The following is a 23,290-nucleotide window of genomic DNA, read 5'->3' on the forward strand; positions in this document are numbered from 1 at the left end:
TGCTCATTACTTTTAATGTTGAAAGACGTGTTTTTCTTTCTTTAAGAAAATAGGCAGAGGTAAATGTAAAACTTTATTGTATGGAAGTTTGCATACTATTCTAGCATATTTTTTTTTTTAATATTTTGATTTTTTTGGTACGGTTTTCCGTACCTGCAGTAAAAATTGGTACGGTCGGAACCGTACCAACCGTACCGTGTGCTACGCCAGTGTTTCAAAGAAATCAATGAATAAGTTCTTCTCAAACCTATTTTCACTGAAATAAGTACCTTTGCAACATATTGCACAGCGAAACATTTTCTTGTTACACTTAAATTATAAAGCAAGCTAAACATGCTAAATGCTGTACTGAGTGTGCTGGCATGGGATACATGTGCAATTATTGTAGACATGACTGTAAAGTTCTACAGGATAAAGCGATGGTAATTTATCATAATTTGTATCTATGTTTTATGTGGTATTCCTCCTTGGTTCCTGTTAACTGTCATGGCCCTGTTTCTAGTCATACATGTACTTGTCATGGAACAGTTTCAAAAGAGTGTGTCTTTTGTTTCTTCATGTCTTTTGGAATCATTAATCAGTTATTTTGTCCTTTTCAAATTAGTTCATATGTTCATGTTCATCTTTGACTTTAATTTTTTCTGAAAGATTTTTCTTATCCTACTCTTTTCTGGCTCAAAGTGGGACTGTCATTTTGATATTTTTTACGTTTATAATTAAACATTTGCTATAGTCCACAAGATTCTTATTGGATGATTTACATTTTTCATTTCAGTATTATATTATCAATATAATATACTTATTTTTATAATGCACTTGAATGATAACTTTAAACTCATTGATGACAAATGTTCAGTATATAACATAACCTGTTTAACCAGTGGAACATATTTCACAGACTAGGAACTTATTTTACCAGGTGAGGAACAAATTTCACAAACCCAGAACTTATTTCACCAGGTAAGGAACAAATCTCATAAACCTGGAACCTATTTCACTAGGCAAGGAACAAATTTCACCAACCTGGTACTTATTTCACCAGGTAAAGTGTGGAACTTATTTCATAGAGATGGAACAAATTATATTGAAATTATCTATGAAAAAAGTTCTCCCAGAACATATTTCCTGTGATAATAGTTCCACTGGAACTTTTTTCACAGGAACAAATTTTGGCTCACACCTGTGGGTCCACCCCCGGGACCCCCTCTGAATCCGCAACTGAGTATGGTTGATTGATTCTTGATGTTTTAACGTCAATTTTAAGCGCCAATTTTGAGCTGTTTCGTGGCCGCCAGCTTTCATTGGTTGAGGAAGATGGAGTGGGGGCACAGGCACTCCTCTCAGAATTTTTTTTCCTATTAAGAACTAGTGTCCTTGCTACATCTTTTAGGGTCTGAAAACAATCTGTTCTTTTTTTTTTGGTATTGATACCCAAGTCAAACATTTGAAGATTGATATTGTTTTGGTTGCTGTAATAATTACCTGAGCAGAAAGCATTTTTAACTTATTCAGGAGTACAATAATTATAACAATTTTTTTATGACCCTAAAGGCCATGTGTTAATGTCTATAATGCAAGGGTATAGATAAGGAATGGGGATTTTTATGATTTATTCAACTTTAAAAAATAGAGGCTCTGAAGAACTTGTGTTGCTCACCTAGACCTATTTGCAGCTTCAACAATGTCAACTCTCGGCAATGTTGAAAATTCTCTAGTTTTATTGTTAGGCCTGCAACTTTTGTAGCAGAAATCTCGACATAGGGATTTATGATCCAGCAGCAGCGGCAGCGGCGTTAACTAACTTCTTAAAAGCTTTATATTTTAGAAGGTTGAAGACCTGGATGCTTCATACGTTCATATTATATAGATGTCTTATGTTACGAAGTTTCCGTCTGTTACATGTCCATTGTCTTTCAATTGGCATACTTTTTCATGGTGCAGTGACTACTTGGGAAAAAAAAGTTAACATTTTTTGTAATGTTAATTTCTCTCTTATTATGAGAAATAGGATAACTATATTTGGTATGTGCATATTTTCCTAGGTCCTCGTGCCCATAAGACAGTTTTCACTTGACCTCGATCTCATTTCATGGATCAGTGAACAAGGTTAAGTTTTGGTGGTCAGGTCAATATCTCAGATTATCTGAGTCAGATACTCTAAGCAAAAGATCTATTATATCTGGTATATGAAAGAGTGTAAGGTGTATATGTCCAACTGGTAGGCATTATCTGACCTTGACCTCATTTTCATGGTTAAGTGATTATATTACGTTTTTGTGTTTTGGTATGTTTGTCTTATACTGTATGCAATAGGTCTACTGTATTTGGTGTATGGAATGATTGTAAGGTGTACATGTCCAACTGGCATTGTCATCTGACCTTGACCTCATTTTCATGGTTCAGTGGTCTAAGTTTTAAAATTTTTGAGTTTTTTTTTTTTTCTTAACTACTAGTATATGCAAAAGGTCAACTATATTTGGTAAATGGAAATATTTAATGATGAAAATGTCTTGTCTTGCAGGTTTCATTTGACCTTGACCTCATTTTCATGGTTCATTGCTCAGTGTTCCGTTCTTGTGTCTTGGTCTGTTCTTCTTAAACTATGAGTAATAGGTCAACTATGTTTGTTGAATTGAAGGATTGTAAGCTGTACACATCTTCCTGCTATGGTTCATTTGACCTTGACTCTTTTTCGTGGTTCATTGGTTAAAGATTTTTTGTGGTTAAGTCCGTTTCTTAGAAACTAGAAGCATGATAAGCAATAGGTCAACCATATTTAATGTATTGAATGATTGTTAGGTGAACATGTATTTCTGGTAAGATTTATATGGTCTTGCCTTAATTTTCTTGGATCATATTAAGTTTATGTGATAGTAAAACTATCAACATAATATCAATGGTTAGTAAAGAAGGTAAGACATTTCAGCGTGTGCACTCTTTGTTTATTTTGTATTGCTGATATTATTATTTGTGTAAACAGTAATTTCTCTCCATTTTCTATAGTTTTAGACAAAAATGTTCATTCAAGGGCAGTTACTCTAATAAGAAGTGGATTGACAATTTTAGCTGTGTTGACATATTTGTTGATTGTGTCTTGCTGATCAAAAACCTGTAAAAAGTGATACAGTGGCGAATCCAGAGGGGGCCGGGGGTGTTCTGGGGGTTAGAACCCCCCTTTTTTTAGATGATCAATGCATTTGAATGGGGATGAATAGTTGGCAACACTACTCTTTAAATTGGCTGGATCCACCCCTCAGGCAGCTGACAATTTTGACTAAATTCAAATGAGACAACTATCCACCAGAGTTCAAACAATGTGACTATACCTGTAAGGAATTTTACGTCAGGGAAAACAATTCAGTAAATACAGCTGTTAAAAACTAATGCATAAACAAGAATGTGTCCAAAGTACATGGATGCCCCACTCGCACTATCATTTTCCATGTTCAATGGACCACGAAATTGGATAAAAAATATAATTAGGCATTAAAATTAGAAAGATAATATCATATTAGGGAACATGTGTACTAAGTTTCAAGTTGATTGGACTTCAACTTCATCAAAAACTACCTTGACCAAAAACTTTAACCTGAAACATGCACTTTCATTTTCTATGTTCAGTGGACCGTGAAATTGGGGTCAAAAGTTTAATTTGGCTTTAAAATTAGAAAGATCATATCATAAGGAACATGTGTACTAAGTTTCAAGTTGATTGGACTTCAACTTCATCCAAAACTACCTTGACCAAAAACTTTAACCTGAAACATGCACTTTCATTTTCTATGTTCAGTGGACCGTGAAATTGGGGTCAAAAGTCTAATTTGGCTTTAAAATTAGAAAGATCATATCATAAGGAACATGTGTACTAAGTTTCAAGTTGATTGGACTTCAACTTCATCAAAAACTACCTTGACCAAAAACTTTAACCTGAAACATGCACTTTCATTTTCTATGTTCAGTGGACCGTGAAATTGGGGTCAAAAGTTTAATTTGGCTTTAAAATAAGAAAGATCATATCATAAGGAACATGTGTACTAAGTTTCAAGTTGATTGGACTTCAACTTCATCAAAAACTACCTTGACTAAAAACTTTAACCTGAAGCGGGACAGACGGACGAACGAACAGACGGACGGACGAACGAACGGACAGACGAACGGACGCACAGACCAGAAAACATAATGCCCCTCTACTATCGTAGGTGGGGCATAAAAATGTGAAACAAGAAAACTAACAGGCTTATTCTTTACAATATAAATACAAATAAAAAATAAAAAAAACATGATGACAGACATGAACCTTTACAACAACTGAATTACAGGCTTCTAACAGACCTAATTTGTAGATTATTTTTACATTTAAAAGTTCATATCTATCTTTTAGAGTTTTCTAGACAATATAAAAAATTGAGCTTAGGGGGGGGGGGGATTGTTACATTCATCATTTAAGGGCAATATCTCCTAGCTTCTGTAAGTTCTTTGACAGTTTTAATGTAATGTTTGCTCTATCTATAGTATAGGATTTTTTCAAGATAATTGACAAAAGTTTTTTATGTAGCTTGAAGTCTTGAGATTTCTATGTAATGTTTTATAAAAAAGAAGATGTGGTAAGATTGCAAATGAGACAACTGTCCTCAAGAGACCAAAATGACACAGAATTAACAACTATAGGTCACCGTACGGCCTTCAATAATAAGCAAAGCCCATACCTCATAGTCAGCTATAAAAGGCCCCAAAATGACAATGTAAAACGATTCAAACTAGAAAAATAACGGCCTTACTTATGTGAAAAATTAATGAAAAACAAATATGTAACACATAAACAAACGACAACCACTGAAATACAGGCTTCTGACTTGGGACAGGCACAGACATACATAATGTGGGGGGGTTTTAACATGTTAGCAGAATCCCAACCCTCCCCCTAACCTTGGACAGTGATGTAACAGTACACTTTTTGACTTGTCTTTTCATTGTCTCTTTTTATATTTTTGTCATAGTGTTGTCAGTTTCTCTTCAGCCTATAGAGTTTGAATATCCCCTTAGTATCTCCAGCCTCTTTTCAACATGTATGACATATCAATACATTTTCTGTTGTTCTTTGTTTACAAAATAAAAAAAATGCTAGTATTTTTGAAATTTTATTCATTGTTGTAGAAACACAAACAGTAGAATATATATATATATTATTCCAACATCATCTAACGTATATCATGTATAATTATAACAACTTCATACAGAAATAACTGAAATACAAGAAAGAAGAATTTTGGACTGGTATCCTGAAGTTTACAACCTGCTATAGCTTAAGGAATTGCTAGAGAAAAGTTGACCATACTTTCATAAATTGAGCAAGCATAATAATTGATTGTTGGTTTTTTAATGTCAAGTGGGCAAGACATAATGTGTAAAATACCTAGAAACACTTTTACAATACATGTGATTGCTCTTGAGATTACCTTTTATAAAATATGGACATTTTTTCTCTCATTATGAACCAAGTTGAAAGAAAAATTGAATTAAAATGAAATTAATTGTTCCACCAATTATAAATTGCTCTGTATTTTTGTGAACATGATGTTGATTACCTTGGTCAATCTTATGCAAATGTGAATTGTAAGAGTTTTGATAAGCAGCAAACTGATTAAAATCAGCAATCAGGATTTGCTTTTCTCTCTTAATAGCTGTTTTTGTCAGATTGGATCAGCAGCCTTTTTGTTTACTAAATTAAGATTTGCTCCCCTCTCTTTTTTTTTTTTTTTTGTCCACTTAACATTAGGTTTGATCAGCAATAACTTTTACAGTACCTATTTTTCTGCACAATATTAGCTGTGCAGTTGACAATTAATGTCTCTTCAGTCATGTTTTAAGCCAAAATATTTGAAAATTCAAAACTTACATGTAATGTAATACAAATATTGAAATTGTGATAAAAAAACCATCTAAAAACTTCTATCAAAGAATTTAACAAGCACATGTCAAATTTGTTGTTAGTCTACTACATAATTAAATTCACTATCAGAAATTTTATTCAAATTACGGACAAGAAGAATTTCTGAATAATAGGACTAGATATAATAATAGTGTGAGTATTTCTTGGTGCAGGTAAGATTATATAAATACAGTTAGTCTGGATTATGTTAATTGTGAGATCACACAGAGTTCTTTTAGACTTATATTATATAACATTATCGCTATTTTGTGCATTTTTCCTTTGATCTTTTTTTGTGATAATTTTCATATCATGCTTCTCGCTTGAGATGGAAAATTATTGCTAGAAACTAAAGAGGCATGTGACGTTGCTAATGAAATTGACATGAAATTGACAACCTCTTCATAGGTAAAATAGCGATAAACAGATGATCATTGGTCATCTCAACTCGATTGCTTTTCTCGTTATCACCATACCGGCTCAAGCAAGAAAATCAATCTCATTGAGATGATCAACGATAATCTATAATTATATAGAAAATATATAACATAATAATGAGACATTATTAATGGTACCATCTTATGTCATACCTGTAATGTTACCTATTTCTATAACAATATATATATTAATGATCTGTTTCATATCTCTATAATCATGATAATGAGGCCCCTCATCTATTATATAAAGATTGTACATCAAGCATTTTGATTTAGAGGAGGTACTCAATTAGTGTGGATTCATTTATTTCATGTGTACCAGTTTTTATGGTTTTTTGGAAACTTGCATATTTGTGGATATTTGAATTCATGGTTTTGCCAATGTATGCATACAACCTTATAGAAAATGTACAATTGGTTGACCATTTGAGGTTTTTCAGTACCAAAGAAATCCTCAAAAATGGTACACCCCTAATAATAATGAATCCAAAGTATCTTAAATGTACACTTGACTGCGTTAAAGACTTAATTTGTATAATAATGATTTCACTAAAAAAATATTAATTTTGTATCAGCAAACAATGAAATTCTTTCTGAAAATATATTATTATCCTGTTATTATATAATAAACCCAAGAAGATAAATATACATGAGTGTCATTCAAACTACTAATATTTCATTTATACACTTAAGGATGTATTCTTCTGACATTTCAGTCTCGTTGAAATCTCGTTCTGGAATCATTTCCAAAACATGTCAATGATACAAGTGGAAAATATCAATAAATTTTTAAAATATTATAATCAAACATAAATTTGTGAAAAAATTGTGTACTTACAATCAATAGTTTTTGAGTAATCCAGTTTTTAAATTTTACGACCAATCAAATCAGACTTTTTAACCAAAAAATTGAGAAAATGGGTGAGGGGTACAAAAAATGATTTTATAAGAATCATGTACATCCCATATCATTTTTGTCTTTTCAAATTTCTTAGATATGTATTTTTTTAATCATTTATAACAAAAAAGTTGAAATAATATGCATTTTTTCCAAAAAAAATGAGAAAAATCACAAATTGACAAAATTGACAGCAAAAAAGCATCAAAATAAAACTCTCTTATATTAACACCTACCTATAGTTTTTTTTTAGTTAAACTTATTTAGATTGGTCCACTTTATATATTTTTTTAAAGTATGAAAAAAAAGTTTAATTGTGGAACTGTGATTATTTTCATGATAATAGCCAAAAAATAGGTAAAAATTGATGAAAAATGGGAAAAATCATCAAAATTGGGCATTTTCAAAGGGCCGTAGTTAAAAATTTGTACATCCTTAAGGCAAAAATTTGTCCCTTGAAAGATGGTACTTTTTTAAAAAGATGTTTGCAATTTTAATTCATAAATGTTGGTTTCTATCTAAAATGCATAATTTTTTAACAGCTGAACACTTTTCAGCTGCCATAATTGAGGACATAGTCATCTAACATTTCATACAAAAAAATATTAAAAAAGAGACATTTTAGAACAAGCATTGTTCTTAATATAACTTTCTATGCAAATAGTTTTGGCATACTGTGGATTCATTAATTTTTGTATTGATGCAAATTTTCATGGATTCAGGAAAACTTGTATTTTCCTGGATATTTGTTTTAGTGAATTTGCCAAATAAATATAAGAAGATGTGGTACTAGTGCCAATTAGACAACTCTTCATCCAAGTCACAAATTGATGAACATCAAGATGAACATGATAAACATGGAATCCTGACAGCCATGAACACCATTGTTTTATTTTTGAGTTATGATAGTGTAAAAATAACAATAAAATTCAGAATGGAAATGGGGAATCTTTAAGAGCGACAACAACCTGACCATAGAGCAGACAACAGCCGAAGGCCACCAATGGGTCTTCAATGTAGCGAGAAACTTAGGCACCCAGAGGTGTCCCTCTGCTCGCCCTTAAACAAATATGTATACTAGTTCAGTGATAATGGAGGTCATACTAATCTCCGTATTATACACAAGAAACTTAAATCAAAAATCGTACAAGACTAAAAAAGGCCAGAGGCTCCTCGGACTTGGGACAGGCTCAAAAATAACTGAAATTGTTTTTTTAAACATAATTTGTGTTTTAAAATACAACTTGTTCTCTCAATGTCATTTGTAAGTAATGGCAGTGCTATACATGAAGCTTGAAAGTCAACCAAGGAACTAAATAAATAAATTTCTTGTGATAACACTGTAAGTACCCAGAATTCAATAAGCTGAAATTCACCCTCTATTTCTTTACTTGAGGTAGTATTTCACATGTTAAGTATATAGGTAACAACCAGGCAAAAGAATAGTGTGTGCTCATCTTCTGTACTTAGTTTTGTCTTAAAAGAGAGACAGAAGGACTTTTTTGGGCCTTTACAATGTATGTCTCACAAGCCTCTCTTAAAAGTGTAGTGTTCAAGGAATATATTTGTTACAAACACTTGCATATCTGAAAACCATTTGTTAATGGTTAGTAATGGAATATATGTGCAGGTAGGACCCTTTTTTTACTAAGCGTGTTTCATTTTTAAAATAGGGTCATAGAATTTTTATTGTCACGCTTTTCTTACAAATAGTTCCGTTATACCATTTGAATACCACCCAAAAAGACCAAAATTTCAGATTTAGTGACAGTCAACCAAATCTCCTTGATTTGAACCATACTCAACATTATTAAACATTAGACAAATTTGGACACTTGTTTCTGGTTGTCATTTAAATTGTGAGGTTGTTTTTGTTTTTTCATAAATGAATTTGATTTTTTCAGAATTCATTCATCAGGCTCTTAGACTCTTAAATTTCAACACTTCAGTGTCTATATATATATATATGTATCTGTGAAAGACGTCTTTTGACTAGTAAATGTCTTGTTTTGGATTTGATTTGTTTGGTTGCTGTTTCATGTATTACTAAAAAAATACATATACACCCAAATCTTGTTGCAGTAAAATGAAGTTAGTGGAACAAAGAAAAGATTGTAAAATTATCAGCAGAATTGAATATTTAGAAGCAAATCATATTTTGTGACTACTTTTCACATTTCAAGTCATACACTCTATAACAGCAAAAACAACAGTAACTTGTCTACAATCTACTACATGTAAATTAATATGTCTACCTCACACATAACACACTTGTTAAAATAGTACATCTATTTTATACACCTCAGAACACTGCAAATTAGTAAACATTAATTCATTATCACATTCAGCAGCTGCATATTACTAAGATAGCGATACCAAATGCCCTAATTTTTTCCTGAATATTCAAAAATACAAATACATTGTCCTTTTTTCACATTTTAACAAAATAGTACACATTAAACATGTTATAAAAGACAAGTGTTGAAAATCACATAAATCAGTCAAGATAAATGTTGCTTGAATCTAATGAACTAACCAACATGACCAAGGCATTATAAATATTCTCACAAACAAATAAACAAACAGGTATACATGGTATACAAAAATATAACACAATAAATAATTTTAAACTTAAAATGTAAAAGGTTGGTTAAAGTAAAAACTATTAGGTTTTTATTTCATTACACAAAGGTTTTGTAAGCTTATCATTAGAATCTGGATGGGGTTTACAGACTAGAGAATAATAAACATCCAAAGACGAAAAATAGAGAAAAAAAAACTAAAACAATAAATATATAAAAAGAAATATAACATGTATGATGCTTAAATATAAGAAATGGAGAATTATAAGGAACAAAATATTAAAGAGTACAGATATGAAGTTTCCCATCCAGACCCTTTATCCTATATATATATAATCACAAAAGTTTTAAAAACAGATAACAGGTGCAATAAAAAAAGCAAGTTCATGAGGATGGATAACACCATAACAAACATTGTCCACAAGCATTGTCAAATAACTGTAAATTAAGAAATTATTGCAATGTTTTATTATTGGGAAAATTTCAACAGGGTTATAATTGCAATAATTTAAACTCATATTTTGAAATTTTTGATAGAAATTAATCAGGATTTTTTTCTCAATTTCGCAAAAATGATAATCGCATTTTAGTCTTAAATGACAAAATCATGAAAATAGTAATAATAACTGCACGCAATAATTTCTGAATTTACAGTAGAACACAGAATATCCAAGACTGAGCTTTAATTTAACACCACAAACCACTGTCATGACTGTGTCAGAGTGAACTAAAATGAAGTTCATGTATACAGAATACAAATAGATCAAGAGTTTACATTTCAAAGAATAATGACAGAAAAATTACTTCATCTGTGAACTAATATTTAAAATTTATACATGCAAGTCAAAATTTAATTCATTAGGCTGTAGTTTTTTTATTTTTAGTTTTACGAACCCTCCTACTCTAATTTTTGCCAAATAGGAAAAAAAATAAAATTAAAAATGTTGATTTTTATTTTTTGTTCTCCTCCGACCCAGTGTTTTTCATGCAAAAAAAATAATTTTTAGTTCATAACTGCATGAAAGAATCTAAATTTATGCTCTTGGTGATTTAGTAAGTTGTTGCACATTGATTTTCAATTCAAACCTTGTCAAGAAAAAAAAAATAGTTCGTTACACTAGTAGAAAATCTCCTGGTGAAATAATAAATTTTTTTTTTTATATTAACGGTTGGTTTTAAAAAAAAATCAGCAGCAGCATTTTTTTTTTTTTTTTATTTTCGTCCTCCTACCCATTGGTTTTGTCAAAAAATTTCGTAAAACTAAAAATATAATAACTATGGCCTAATATTCTAATAATAATAATTCATTTAGAAATTCTTAAATTATAAATTAATTAGACAGTGTTAGATGTATTTAAGATATGTAAAAATTAACACTACAATTTTTGAAAGATTAATGAATAAAAAATCTGTGATTTTTTAAAAGATAATTATATTTTTGGCAAAATAAGGAAAATTCAGGGGAGATAATAATCTCTGTATACTTGAATAGCAACCAAATTTAACACTCCGCCGTAAAATGAAAAGTAAAAAGAATGGATATTGTCATTTCTCTTTCCACAAACTAACAAAGAATTTGATATGAATAATGTTCCCTCCAAAAAATATTCAATTTCTATCAATGTTTTATTAAAATGTTTTTATAGAAAATATAAAATCTACACTGGTTATACTATAAATCTGAATACACTGAGTAGTGACTTGCATGTATCCCCTTCCTGCATAGATATTAGAATACAAAGTAGATCATTAATATGTAGGCTATCTTCTCATGACCAGTCAGGTGAAATTTATTGAGTAATATTAATGCCAATCTATATTATGATTTTGAATCTGCAAGCCTTGTATTACTACCAAACATATTTCTCATTAAAAATTCATAAGTTGCATTTATAATACCCCATGATATAAACGATCTTGTAAAATTAATGTGTACACCTCTAAACAATTTCTTTAACTTTCTGTCTCTTTCAATCCACACTTTTTTGGACACTGTCCAAAAGCTGTCAAAATCACCACTAAGTTTACATTGCATTTTAACCTTCACTACATTGACAGGATAAAATATAGTACTTAAAGTTGCACCTAAAACAGCACCACAGAAAAAGTCCTGAGAAATTCTATCAGCTTGGGAATCCGATCTTGGCAAATTTTCCATGGCATAATCTCTAAACAAGAAAAACGGAACATTGCTTGGTCCATTTCTTAGTAAGACTGCCGATAATCCACGATAATATTCCCTGAATCCATATTTACGTACTTCTTTAAATGCATGAGCGGTATTGTCGAAATGATCTTTGTACTGACGATCTTGCATTAAAACTTGAATTCGTTCAAAGGGACATAACACTGCTTCTAAAGTTCCTGCAGTTAACGCTGAAAATATACGAACTCCATGAAGCGGTAAAGATGGATGTTCAACTGTCAAATGATGTTGAATTTTATAATAGGCACCAAACATAAGCGAAAGTGAGGTAGTTTTCTGAAGCAGAGGAGCCAATAATCCCCGATACAAATGACGCATGCCTTCTTTTTGTAGCTGTCCCACAGCCTTGCAAACCCTCACACCATGAAGCTGTTGTCGAAACATGACTTTATTAATGGGGAATGTAAACCCAATATTTACAAAGGCTGCTCCCCATCCACAAATGAATTCTTCGTAATTCTTTGTGTTTCTGCTTTGGATGTAGGTTGACATTTCCTGCTTAGAAATAGTCCCAGGTTTTTGTAACATTTCTTCCATATTGTGGTTCTTCATCCTGTTACCATGGTTACTTAATAATTAGATTACAGACACCATTCAATTGACAGTCAAACATATCCTCTTCAATTATGAACATCCTGCAGAATGTGGCTTCTTCTCAAAATCTGAAATGGATAAAGGAAAGATTAAAATTGTTCCCTATCCATTTATATTTATTACAGATTATAATAATTATGATATAAAACGATATAAAAGAGAAGTTTAAAACATGTATATAAAGAAATGTGCTAAAATATAAATAAAACAACAATTTGGAAAACCTGCAAAATTTTATGATACAATGCATGCAAGTCTTTATCAATTAATTAGTATTACTAAATTTTGAAACAAAAAATGTTAATACTTGTCAATAATATCAATTCAAAACATTGTTTGAATGTGCATAACCAAATTATGACTATTTTTACATGTTATAAATGGACAATCTAGAGGGTAAGATAAAGTCAATATAATAACATGCATAACAACACATACATGTAATATTACAGATGAATCAGATAATTACAAATGTATGGGGAGTGACATTAAGTCCCAGCCCACTCTGTGTGTAACATGTGTAACACATATTGTTATAATCATGATATAAGTGTCTATATAAATGAATTGCGATACTCTTACTATCTACATGTATACAAAACTTTCTAGTGGGAATTTTTCTTGTTTATTACACTTCAATATTTATTTTGAGTAATTTCAAGTAAGAATAAAAACCCAAAGATTAATTTAGAAGAAATAATGGTCTGAAAATGTAAGAAACAACATTTTTATATTTATATTCAAATCAAAACTGGGAAATTGAAGTAAAACAAACATAAAGGAGTAGGTTCAGTAAGACCCCTTTTTGGCCTCGATATATATCAGTTTGTCAAAATTGTTATAATGTAAACTTTAAGCTATTTATTGGAAAGTATACTTCTGCTACATAAATACAAAATGTATGGGCTGTTTTTTACCATAAAATGCACATATATTGGGTACTAGCATCATTAAGTCATGCTAAATTACTGAAATGTTCACAATTTTCTCATTTGAGTTAAATTCTAGACGGTTTTCGTCTTAAATGGAAGTGGCCGCATTTGTGTTCATTCTTAAAGTCATATGAAACCAGTGACTGGTGAAAAATAATGTTTATGATTATCCAATTCTTGAACCAATGCATGTATATGTCATAAACTTAGTCTTCTGTGCACGATTTTATCATTTTTTACGCAAATATATCATATAATCGTCATTTTTTTTCTCTCTGTCTGTTATGATTTAACAAATATGGCAGCTCAATAAATGCCGTGTTTTGAATCTGAAATTTACCGATTGTCTCCTCATTAATAAACAATCAACAAAGGAGCATGGATATTTAGCATGTGGTTAACATGTACAATCAGATAATAGTTTATTTCAGTGACAGATCCATGCGTATTGCGATCACCAGATTCTTACAAGAGGGTTCACGCTAAGGTCACTTTGCATACAGAAATATGTCTGTGAATTGCTTCCTGAAAGCAAGCAATTAAAAAAAAAGTTAACTTCTTCTAAATGTGGACAAATTAAAGAATTTTCTTGTGAAAAAAGTATATATGTATATAAGTTTAATAGTGAAAACTATCCATTTTGTTATAAAAAAACATATGCAATCCTTTTTTTTTAATTTGAGGATTCATATGGCTTTAATATTTAAATGTAAGTTGTATTTGATGATAATATATAACATATATAAAGGTTAAGGGTGAACACGGATGCGGCCACTTTCATTTTGACAAAAACTATCTGAAAAGTGACATATTATGGCATATTTGATAGATTTTTCATACTTAAGCTTGAATGTGAGCTTCTGAAATGACTAAATCAGTTTAAATCTTTCACACAAACTAAATGAATCGACTGAAGTAGCCACTTAGGGGTTTAAAAAGTGTACAAAATCTTCCATCAAATGAACCTGAAAGTTTAGGCCAAAATGAGCCCTTACCAGACCTACTCCTTTAATACTCATCTGTCTGACATTATTATGAACAATTAGCAAAATTATACAGAGAGAGTTTCAAGACTTGTCTTTATATAACAATGTAGTTTTAAAAATTGAAACTTATCTTAAGAGACAAAATGAACCACAGTTTAACATTTGCATGGTTTTTTTTCTGAAACTTACTGAAAAAGTAGTTGACAGTGTCAAAAGCATGCTGTTATTTTCTATTAATTTTGTTTTTATGTCACCCTAGAGAGTAGACTATAAACATGATAAAGAAGGCATTAATATATTATATTTTTTTTTAAAGTTTAAAAAAACATATGGGTTTTACTCATTGTTGAAGGCCATACATTAAGCTATAGTTGTTAACTTGTATGTCATTTTGACTTCAGTTGAGAGTTGGGAGAGTTGTCTCACTACCAAATTATCTCATTTTTAAATTGTACACAGGAGCCTGAAGTTCAGTGGTTGTCATTGGTTCATGTCTGTATATAATCAGTTATAAATTAGGCTCAATTGAAAAATTTTATAGTTTTCATGACATGTCCTGGCCTTTTATATATCAGGTTTATCTCACTGTTGAGGGATGTGTGGTTGCCTGAGATTGCTTACATTCACTTCATTTAATTTTTGGTGGATAGTTGTACAAATGTGTCATTGGCAATTATACTACAGATCCTTAGTATTAAATTAATGTCAGATCATCACTAGGCACAAAAACAATATTTATTTTGTGTGAAAAATTTACATGCTTTAATGTTATGAATGTAGAAATTTAAGGATTATTGAATATGTCCTGGTCAATGACATCTCAATTTAACCCATCTACTGGCTTATAGCATGTATAAATTAAAATATATTTTTGCCAAAGACATATCTATAATATATATATGGGTTAATGCTCAATGCATAACCTTGACCCTATTGTTAATTAATGTTAAATTTCAAAATACTAAGCAAGTAAAGTCATGACAGTCAGGGGTACTACTTGTAAAAGTACTTTTTATTTACTTGAAGTAAATATTAATATACTTATATAAGTAAATTTGTAAGATACAATACATTATACAACTGTATTTTATTTACTTGTACAAATGTATACATGTAGGTAAATTATTTTATAGGCTTAGTTATGTCCCTTGGATATTAATTTTTTTTACTTAAATGAGTAAAAAAGTCATAGTATCTTCTTTTCTTACTCTTATAGAATTTTTAATTGTCTGTCCTTTGCAGTTGTCTTTACTAATCATTTAAGTGTAACTTCAGGGCCAGAGAAAATCTCATTTGTCTGTTATCTTCAGAACACTGCTCCATACCTGCTAGTCCGAGATTACTTTGACGTCCAATGGCTGTTTTGTCCACGGACCCAGCTTGTCGGACTACATGTACATACCTGCCAACTTTTCAAAATGCCCATGGGGTTTTTACGTGCAAGATGAATCCTAGAGTTCAACAAAACCATCAAGGGGGCCTTCAAATATATTTTAATGTTGTTTTTTGGCTTCTTCATACTATTACAAGCCTATAGCCATTGTAAAATTTATTGTTTTGTTTAAATTGTGGACAGAATTGCTCTTTCAAAATTTCCAAGATGGAGCCTCCATGGGGGAAATCCCCCGCAAATAGTGACAGTGTTCTGCTCATTTACAAGCCAGTAACATGACCAATGCAAGGGACAATTTTTGACGACCTTGCTCAATTAAGATCATGAAGATAGTTTCAAACATTGAACTCTAATTAAAAATTATTAGCTTACTTTGAGAAAAGTTGTTAACAACTGGTTAAAGGCATGTATTTAAATCTCAAAACTTAGAGAATTTTAGGGATTGAAAAAAAAATTACTTCAACAAGTAAATTGTGAAGAAAATTAAGGGGAAATTATTCAAAATGTTATATAAAAAACAAAATTTACTGAAATAAGTATATCATTGTAAGTAAATAGATTATTTGTACAAAAATTACCCCGTACTGAATTTAAAAAGATGTTTTTAATAGCATATATATACAAACAGCAATTCTTGTTGACCATGTAATATAACCATTCTGTAATCAGTTTACTGCTAATTATTTTTTTTTAAAGAATTAAGTTTTATAACTTTCTCTATTTCTCTCCTACTGTGGATTCACTTATTTTCATGGGTTCCAATTTTCGTGAAAAAATGTTCATGATGTTAGTGGATATTTAATTTTATGGTTTTCCTGAAGTCTGCATACAAGCCTATACTAAATTTGTCTTTCGTTGAACATTTCATTGCGTAGTTCACCTTCACCCAAAAAATCCACGAAAATTGGAATCAAATGAAAAATAAAGAATACATAGTACATGTCATATGTACATTTAACAACATACACATGTACATCATTTATAAATTAACATTAAAGAAAAAAAAAGATTACTATATTTTTTCATCCATATCAAATTTTGTTTGGCTTAAGGTTATATACATTTGTATTTCAGTATATACAAACAAGAGGCTGTCAGAATGACAGCAAACTTGATTTCCTGCAGAGGTCTAACCCTGAACAGTTTAAAATAAAATATGAAAAGATATAGCTCTTATACATGTAATATGATTTCAAAGACTGAAAGATCCTCCTTCTTTCTAATATAAGATGATCCAATTCTAAAATTTTCAGTAATTGTACTTGAACAATTCAATTTATTTAAACAGAAAATGCTCACTGTGTATCATCAGTACAGCGGATATAGGTACTAACCAAGCGAGTGTGATCAATTTTGACCTCACACGGTAACGAAAATCTTTGTTTTGGTCACATAATATCAATGTGTACTTCAATCTAAACATAATTGTTGTTTTAAGAAATGATTTGGTTGTAGGTTGATGATTAGAGATGTCTCATTATTTTCCCAAAACAAGATTACTAAAATCATGTGCAAATACTTGTCAAAGAAGTTGGCACTCGTCTCATCCTATATAATTCTATATTCTTTGCAACTCTTTTATGGTAGAAGGCCACTGTGCGTGTGTAATAAGTACAGTACTAGTTGTATCAATAATTGGCATTGAAATCTTTCATGCATATGTTTTTTTCGATATTTTATTCCGAAAGAAGTGTTGTGTACAGTGTTTAACTGACCACATAATTCCTTCTGTACGGTGCATAGTTAAGTTGATGTACACCGTACACAAAAATAAAATTTTCATACTCGTTTATTACCCAAAACATTTCAAGGAATGGGTAATCACAGGTAGGTTTGTGATTTTTAACTATTACTTTTGCCCTGTTTTAGCTTTCTTACAGGTAAAACATGTAAATGTCTCGACAATTGTATCGAAATTGACAGTTGGTGTTGACATTCACAACTATTTGCTCATTTACAAGTTAATTGTTCATATTAGAATATAAAAGTTGTCTTATAAATAGGAAAAAATCGATGCAAAAATTATTTTAAAGCAGAAATTTCAGATGTTGAGAAATGTACACTGAATGTTGATAAAACTAAACAAAGATTTTCGTAACCGTGTCAGTTCAAAATCGATCATGCCTGCTTGGTTAGTACCTATATCCGCTGTACGATGATACACGGTGATGCTTACCCTTCTAAAGCACTCATCGATATCATCTCTTACTTATTATGCTGATATCAAGTATTATTTTTGATAATTTTGATAGGAATTAATCAGGATTTTTCTCAATATCGCATAACTAAATATCTCATTTTAATCTAAAATGACAAAATTGCAATAATAAATGCACGCAATACTTTCAGAATATCTGAATTTACAGTACTTATATAATTAATATTTAGAGCTTGTTTTGATTTTGAATAATGCCAATGAATGCATGATTTGAATGATTACAAGTGTAAGCTATTGATAATATTGATTGCTTCATCATGTTCCTGCTTCAATGTCATTGTGACTAATTCAATTTGATGACCATTCGATATCTTCTGCATTTCTTTGACCAGTTTTAGAAACTAGATCTATGGCCTTTAATAATCATGACAACATTCATTTTTCATGAAGTCTGAATAATTTAAAAAAAAAACTTAAAGAAAACCTTTTAGGTTTTTAAAATGTTACTTTATTTAGCATACATATATAACAAAATATTAATTTTCCTGACCACTGCATCCAGAACTAGTCAAGAGAAAATTATTATTTTTCAGGGGTTGACAGAATACACGTAATCATTATAAATTTTAACTTCAAATTTAATAACAACAATGTTATACAATTGTTTGTTTTTAATTCCACCTTTCATCATGTTCATAGGGCTTTATTTCTAATCTTATTTTTGTGTACACAATTCTAAATCTACATAGTTCACCTTTATCAATATGAGAAAATTTGCTTGAACGATTCCATATACCATTATATTTTAGGGTTTTTTACCTCCAGTGTCGAGTTGGTGTATAGTATAAAGGCTTGTCCATGTTGTCTGCGAGAAATAATTTTTTTTTCTGATAGATTAATTAAATTCAAAACCAATTTTAATATAGTTAAAAAATATCATGAATATATATTTTATTTAACTGAGTACATTGATCGGAATGTGAATGGTGTATCCCAGTCATGACATTTGCGTGGGTATTTCTTCGAATTGACATGGTAATTTATTGAGGGCCCTCATGGGGTTTTTGATTATGTGATTACTTGGCCGTTTTTTTAATGATTATTTGATTATTAAGCCAAATATTTCATGATTATTTGATTACCTAGGACTGTATTTTTAGTTTATGATTATTTGATTACTAAAGATAAGCAAATATTTAATGATTATGTGATTATATTGGCAAAAAAATGGTGATTATGTGATTACTAGGACCCTCCCATGAGGGGCCTCATTATTGGTAAACGGACAGAAAGTCACAGGACAAAAAGTCACAGGACATAAAGTCACAAATTTGGTAGGACAAAAAGTCACAGGACATAAAGTCACAAATTTGGTAGGACAAAAAGTCACAAATAATTTGTTGACAATTGTTTGAATATTTAAGAGAAATATCTTGAAATATTAACTTTTTATTACATATATTCATATGAAAGTTAATGAAATGTGTCATTATACTTGAAAAATCAAGATTTATTTAATTTTAATCTTACAAAAGACATATTTCTTGACACCATGAAGCCATTTAAGTGCCAAGCCACTTTGACTTTTTGTTTTTTTAACAATTATTTAATCATCTTTGATATTTTTTTGATAAATTTTGTTTACAAAGTTGGTTTATATACAACAGTTAAAAAAAATACAAAACTGATTTTTGTAGAAATAAGTAGGTTTTATTCAAAGAAAATAATCAGAAAAATTGAATTGTGACTTTTTGTCCTGTGACTTTTTGTCCGTGACTTTTTGTCCTGTGACTTTTTGTCCTGTGACTTTCTGTCCTACATTCATATTATTTACTTTGGATTATTGTTGTCTTTAGATGCAAAGTGATATTATTTGTCTCTTCTTCTATACACATGTAGTACATAGTTTGAAATCAGGTTTGTATACTGTATACATGAAGTCTCTAGTCTGGTTTAGAATAACAAAATCTTATTACATTGTAGCTTTTGAGGGTTTATAGTGCATTAGGATCCGGAATGAACATGATTTTGGGTGAAAAGACCTGGTTTCTATTCAAACCTAAATACTCTTCCTCTTGAGGCTAGCTAGCACACTCACACAACGTCAAAACTACAAAGCGACCACTAGTCCAAATAATTATGACTTTTTGAAAGGCTATAATTTAACTTTTTTCTGTGAAGCCGGGAAAATAATAATGACATCTTGAAAGCTTTTTTTTTTCTGTGACGCCAGGAAGATGTCATAATTGATCATAACTATTTGGACTACAAAAAAGGCAACTACAACGGCACAAGTCAAAGCCGAAATGGGGTTTTCAGAATTTCTTTATCCGTCTGCTGCTATTGTATTTATTCATAGGTTAAGAATCATGATCGTCTTCAAAAGACTTTTTAGTTTAATTTACATGTTTTATTCTGTATTCTGTATTCTGTAGGTGTCGCTGTTGACACTGGATTGTCTCCCTTGTAATTATTTAAATCTCGCGTGTATTTATATTTCACTCTGGTAAACAACTCACTTGTACTTTAAAATACATACTAGTCTATTAGGTGGCAACTGTGCTTAACATATTTTTCCAAAAATTAAAAAATATATCTACATTTATTAATTAACATGAAAATTTAAAGGAAAAGAAAGAAAAAAAATAAAGAAAAAAAATCAAAAAAATCTAACATTACATTAATCAAACCAGCGCGACTCGCAAATAAAGTCACCCAACAATCGCATTAGTGTTTCATTAGAGACGGAGACATTGTCGTTTTTTTCTATTGACAATAAAAGTTCCAAATCAATGTGTAACGATCCTGTGTTGAAGTATATCTCATGTATAAGTTTCTGTCTTGCCTCTTCATAATTTTCACAAAATAGTAAATAATGTTCCAGTTTCTAATTGACCGCATTCACACTTTGGGTCTATATTTTGATTGATTTTGTTTTGATAATTTTTTAGGTAGTATCCGGATCTTAAATTTCTAATAATTTTTGCTGTTTTGTGATCTGGATAATTAAATGTTTTATAAAGTTGACCTTATTTTTAGACAAGACTGAAAATAAATTTATGGTAGATCATATCCTCCCCCTTTTTGTAAGGTAATTTTTAATGACATAGGGACAATTGTTAGATAATGCATTAGTTTTAATGCATTACATTATTTACCATGTCGCAGAATCATACTGACTGCTTTTGACATTTGCACATTCTGCAACAACTTCGAAGTTGCATCTTTTTAGGGGAGACAATTCATACAATTTGAAGAACCTAAAATAGGTATTAGGATTTCGAACATTTCAAATAGTCGGTTTTGACAGCGGGTATCTAAACGATATTTTGGGTTACATATTAACCCAAGGATTTGGGGGAATTTATATATAGATATTTATTTTCATCAGGTTGCTTTATATCCGACGCAGTTCATATAATAAACCATTTATGAATCTAAGTGAAATTAAAAAACCATCCAGTAAACCCATTTGTAAACTTTGCAGCCGAAAGTTAAAAATCTCATATAAATTTCATTTAAACATTATACAATCTAACAAAATCAATTGAATAGTTTCACAAAAAAAAAAATTAATGTAAAAAAAATACTATCAGAAAAATTAAAACTGCCAACATAACTGAATCAAATAATTACTGATATATCAGTAGCTGAATAAGTAAACAGAGGGAGGGTAGGAGGGGTCCTGATCCCGAAATCCCGGGCTTAGAAATACGAAATCCCGAAATCCCGGGCTTAAAAACACGAAATCCCGAGGTCCCGAGATTCGAAAAAAGAATTCCCGGATCCCGAAAGGGTCAATCCCGAAATCCCGAGCTTAAAAACACCCGATCCCGGAGTCCCGATAAAGGTCCTATCCCCCCTCTAAACAGATAAAAATATTTGAGACAAATATAATAGTCAAGTTCAAACATTTATCATGCAGTGAAATTATAAATAACTATTAAGAATTTATAACAAGAAAAAAACAAAATAAAATAGTAAGCATCCATTTGTTGCAGTAAAATCATATCTAACGTTAAACATGCAGTTGAAATCATTTCTTAGATCAGTATGTAAGTGCCAGTCAAATGTTACATGTATGGATATGATTAAAATCTCATATTTTTCAACTGAGTTATATTTTAAGAAATAAAAGTTAAAATCTCACTAAACATTATTATAACAAAGTCAATCACATAGCTTCAAAAATCAAAAATGTTTAGATCAATAAACTTTTAAAATAATAGTCAGTTATTTGAATTGCATATGGTAAACAAAATAGCTTACCTAATGCTAGCGAAATAACATAATACTTCATATTTTAAAAATTTCTGTTTTCCAGCGCCGACAACACAATCACTATATTGATGTTGCAGGTAAAATATCCATTTCTATAGAAATAAGCTATTTTCAGGCTTGAAATAAGATATTTTAAATAAAGCCGGCAAAATAGCCACTGCCTATTTTTTTCGACTCCCCATTTCCGAGGCAAGAGTTTAAAGGTGGATCCAACAGACGGATCCGTTCGTCTATTTCCTTATTTCCATATGCATATAAGCATATTATTCAGTGCCATTTATAGCTGTCCAATGTTCATGAGTTTCTTTATCTTTAATACCAACGCGCGTGAATTAATAATATCAATTAAGCAGCGCATCGTAAAGGGGTTTTCATCGTTTTCTTTGTGTAGTTCAATATTTGTGTCACCCTTTCTAACAGAAATTGTTACCGTAATCTATAGAGACGTATATTGTTAATACCATGTGCTAAATAACCACATTTATTATCATGATAAATCAATTGCACGGTACATACATAGTTTTTATATGCTTCGTACCCAACTATTCAGCGTTCAGTGGCGTAGCAAGGCCCATTCTTAAGTGTACGCACGAACTTCGGCGAGTGATCTGAAGCCCCCCCAGCGACCCCAGACCTCTGGGTTTGGAAAAAAAAATCAAGAGGCTCACACATTATCGTTAAAAAGGTGCAATTTTTGTCGTTCAAATTCATCGACAGCAACATACATGGTTGGTTGAGAACATTCCTTCATAGGAGATTATTTCAGCTTCCCAGTTGTGGGCTTTCCATTTCTATGTAGCAAAATTCAAGTAAAACCTGCAAATGGAGTTTATACCGGTATCTCCAGTTACTACAATATTTCCGACTTGCATTTCGATCCTATCACAGTTTTTT

At 30.7% G+C, this 23,290-nt stretch overlaps 1 protein-coding gene across 1 annotated transcript; it reads right to left on the reverse strand.

Annotated features, from left to right (window-relative positions):
* Nucleotides 1-11,163: 11,163 nt before the first annotated feature.
* On the reverse strand, nt 11,164-21,362 carry LOC139497307 (mitochondrial nicotinamide adenine dinucleotide transporter SLC25A51-like). The gene is made up of 2 exons (XM_071285498.1): nt 21,274-21,362; nt 11,164-12,714 (listed from the first exon to the last, which is right to left on the reverse strand). Exon 2 carries the CDS (start codon nt 12,602-12,604, stop codon nt 11,666-11,668), a length of 939 nt encoding a protein of 312 aa, XP_071141599.1. The 5' UTR covers nt 12,605-12,714; nt 21,274-21,362; the 3' UTR covers nt 11,164-11,665.
* Between the last annotated feature and the right edge of the window lie 1,928 nt (nt 21,363-23,290).

Source organism: Mytilus edulis, chromosome 12 (genome assembly GCF_963676685.1).
Source record: "Mytilus edulis chromosome 12, xbMytEdul2.2, whole genome shotgun sequence".
NCBI classification, from domain to species: domain Eukaryota; kingdom Metazoa; phylum Mollusca; class Bivalvia; order Mytilida; family Mytilidae; genus Mytilus; species Mytilus edulis.

Bases quoted from the DNA above. Each gene is read 5' to 3' on its own strand.
- LOC139497307 (XM_071285498.1), bottom strand. From the start codon at position 12,604: ATGAAGAACCACAATATGGAAGAAATGTTACAAAAACCTGGGACTATT.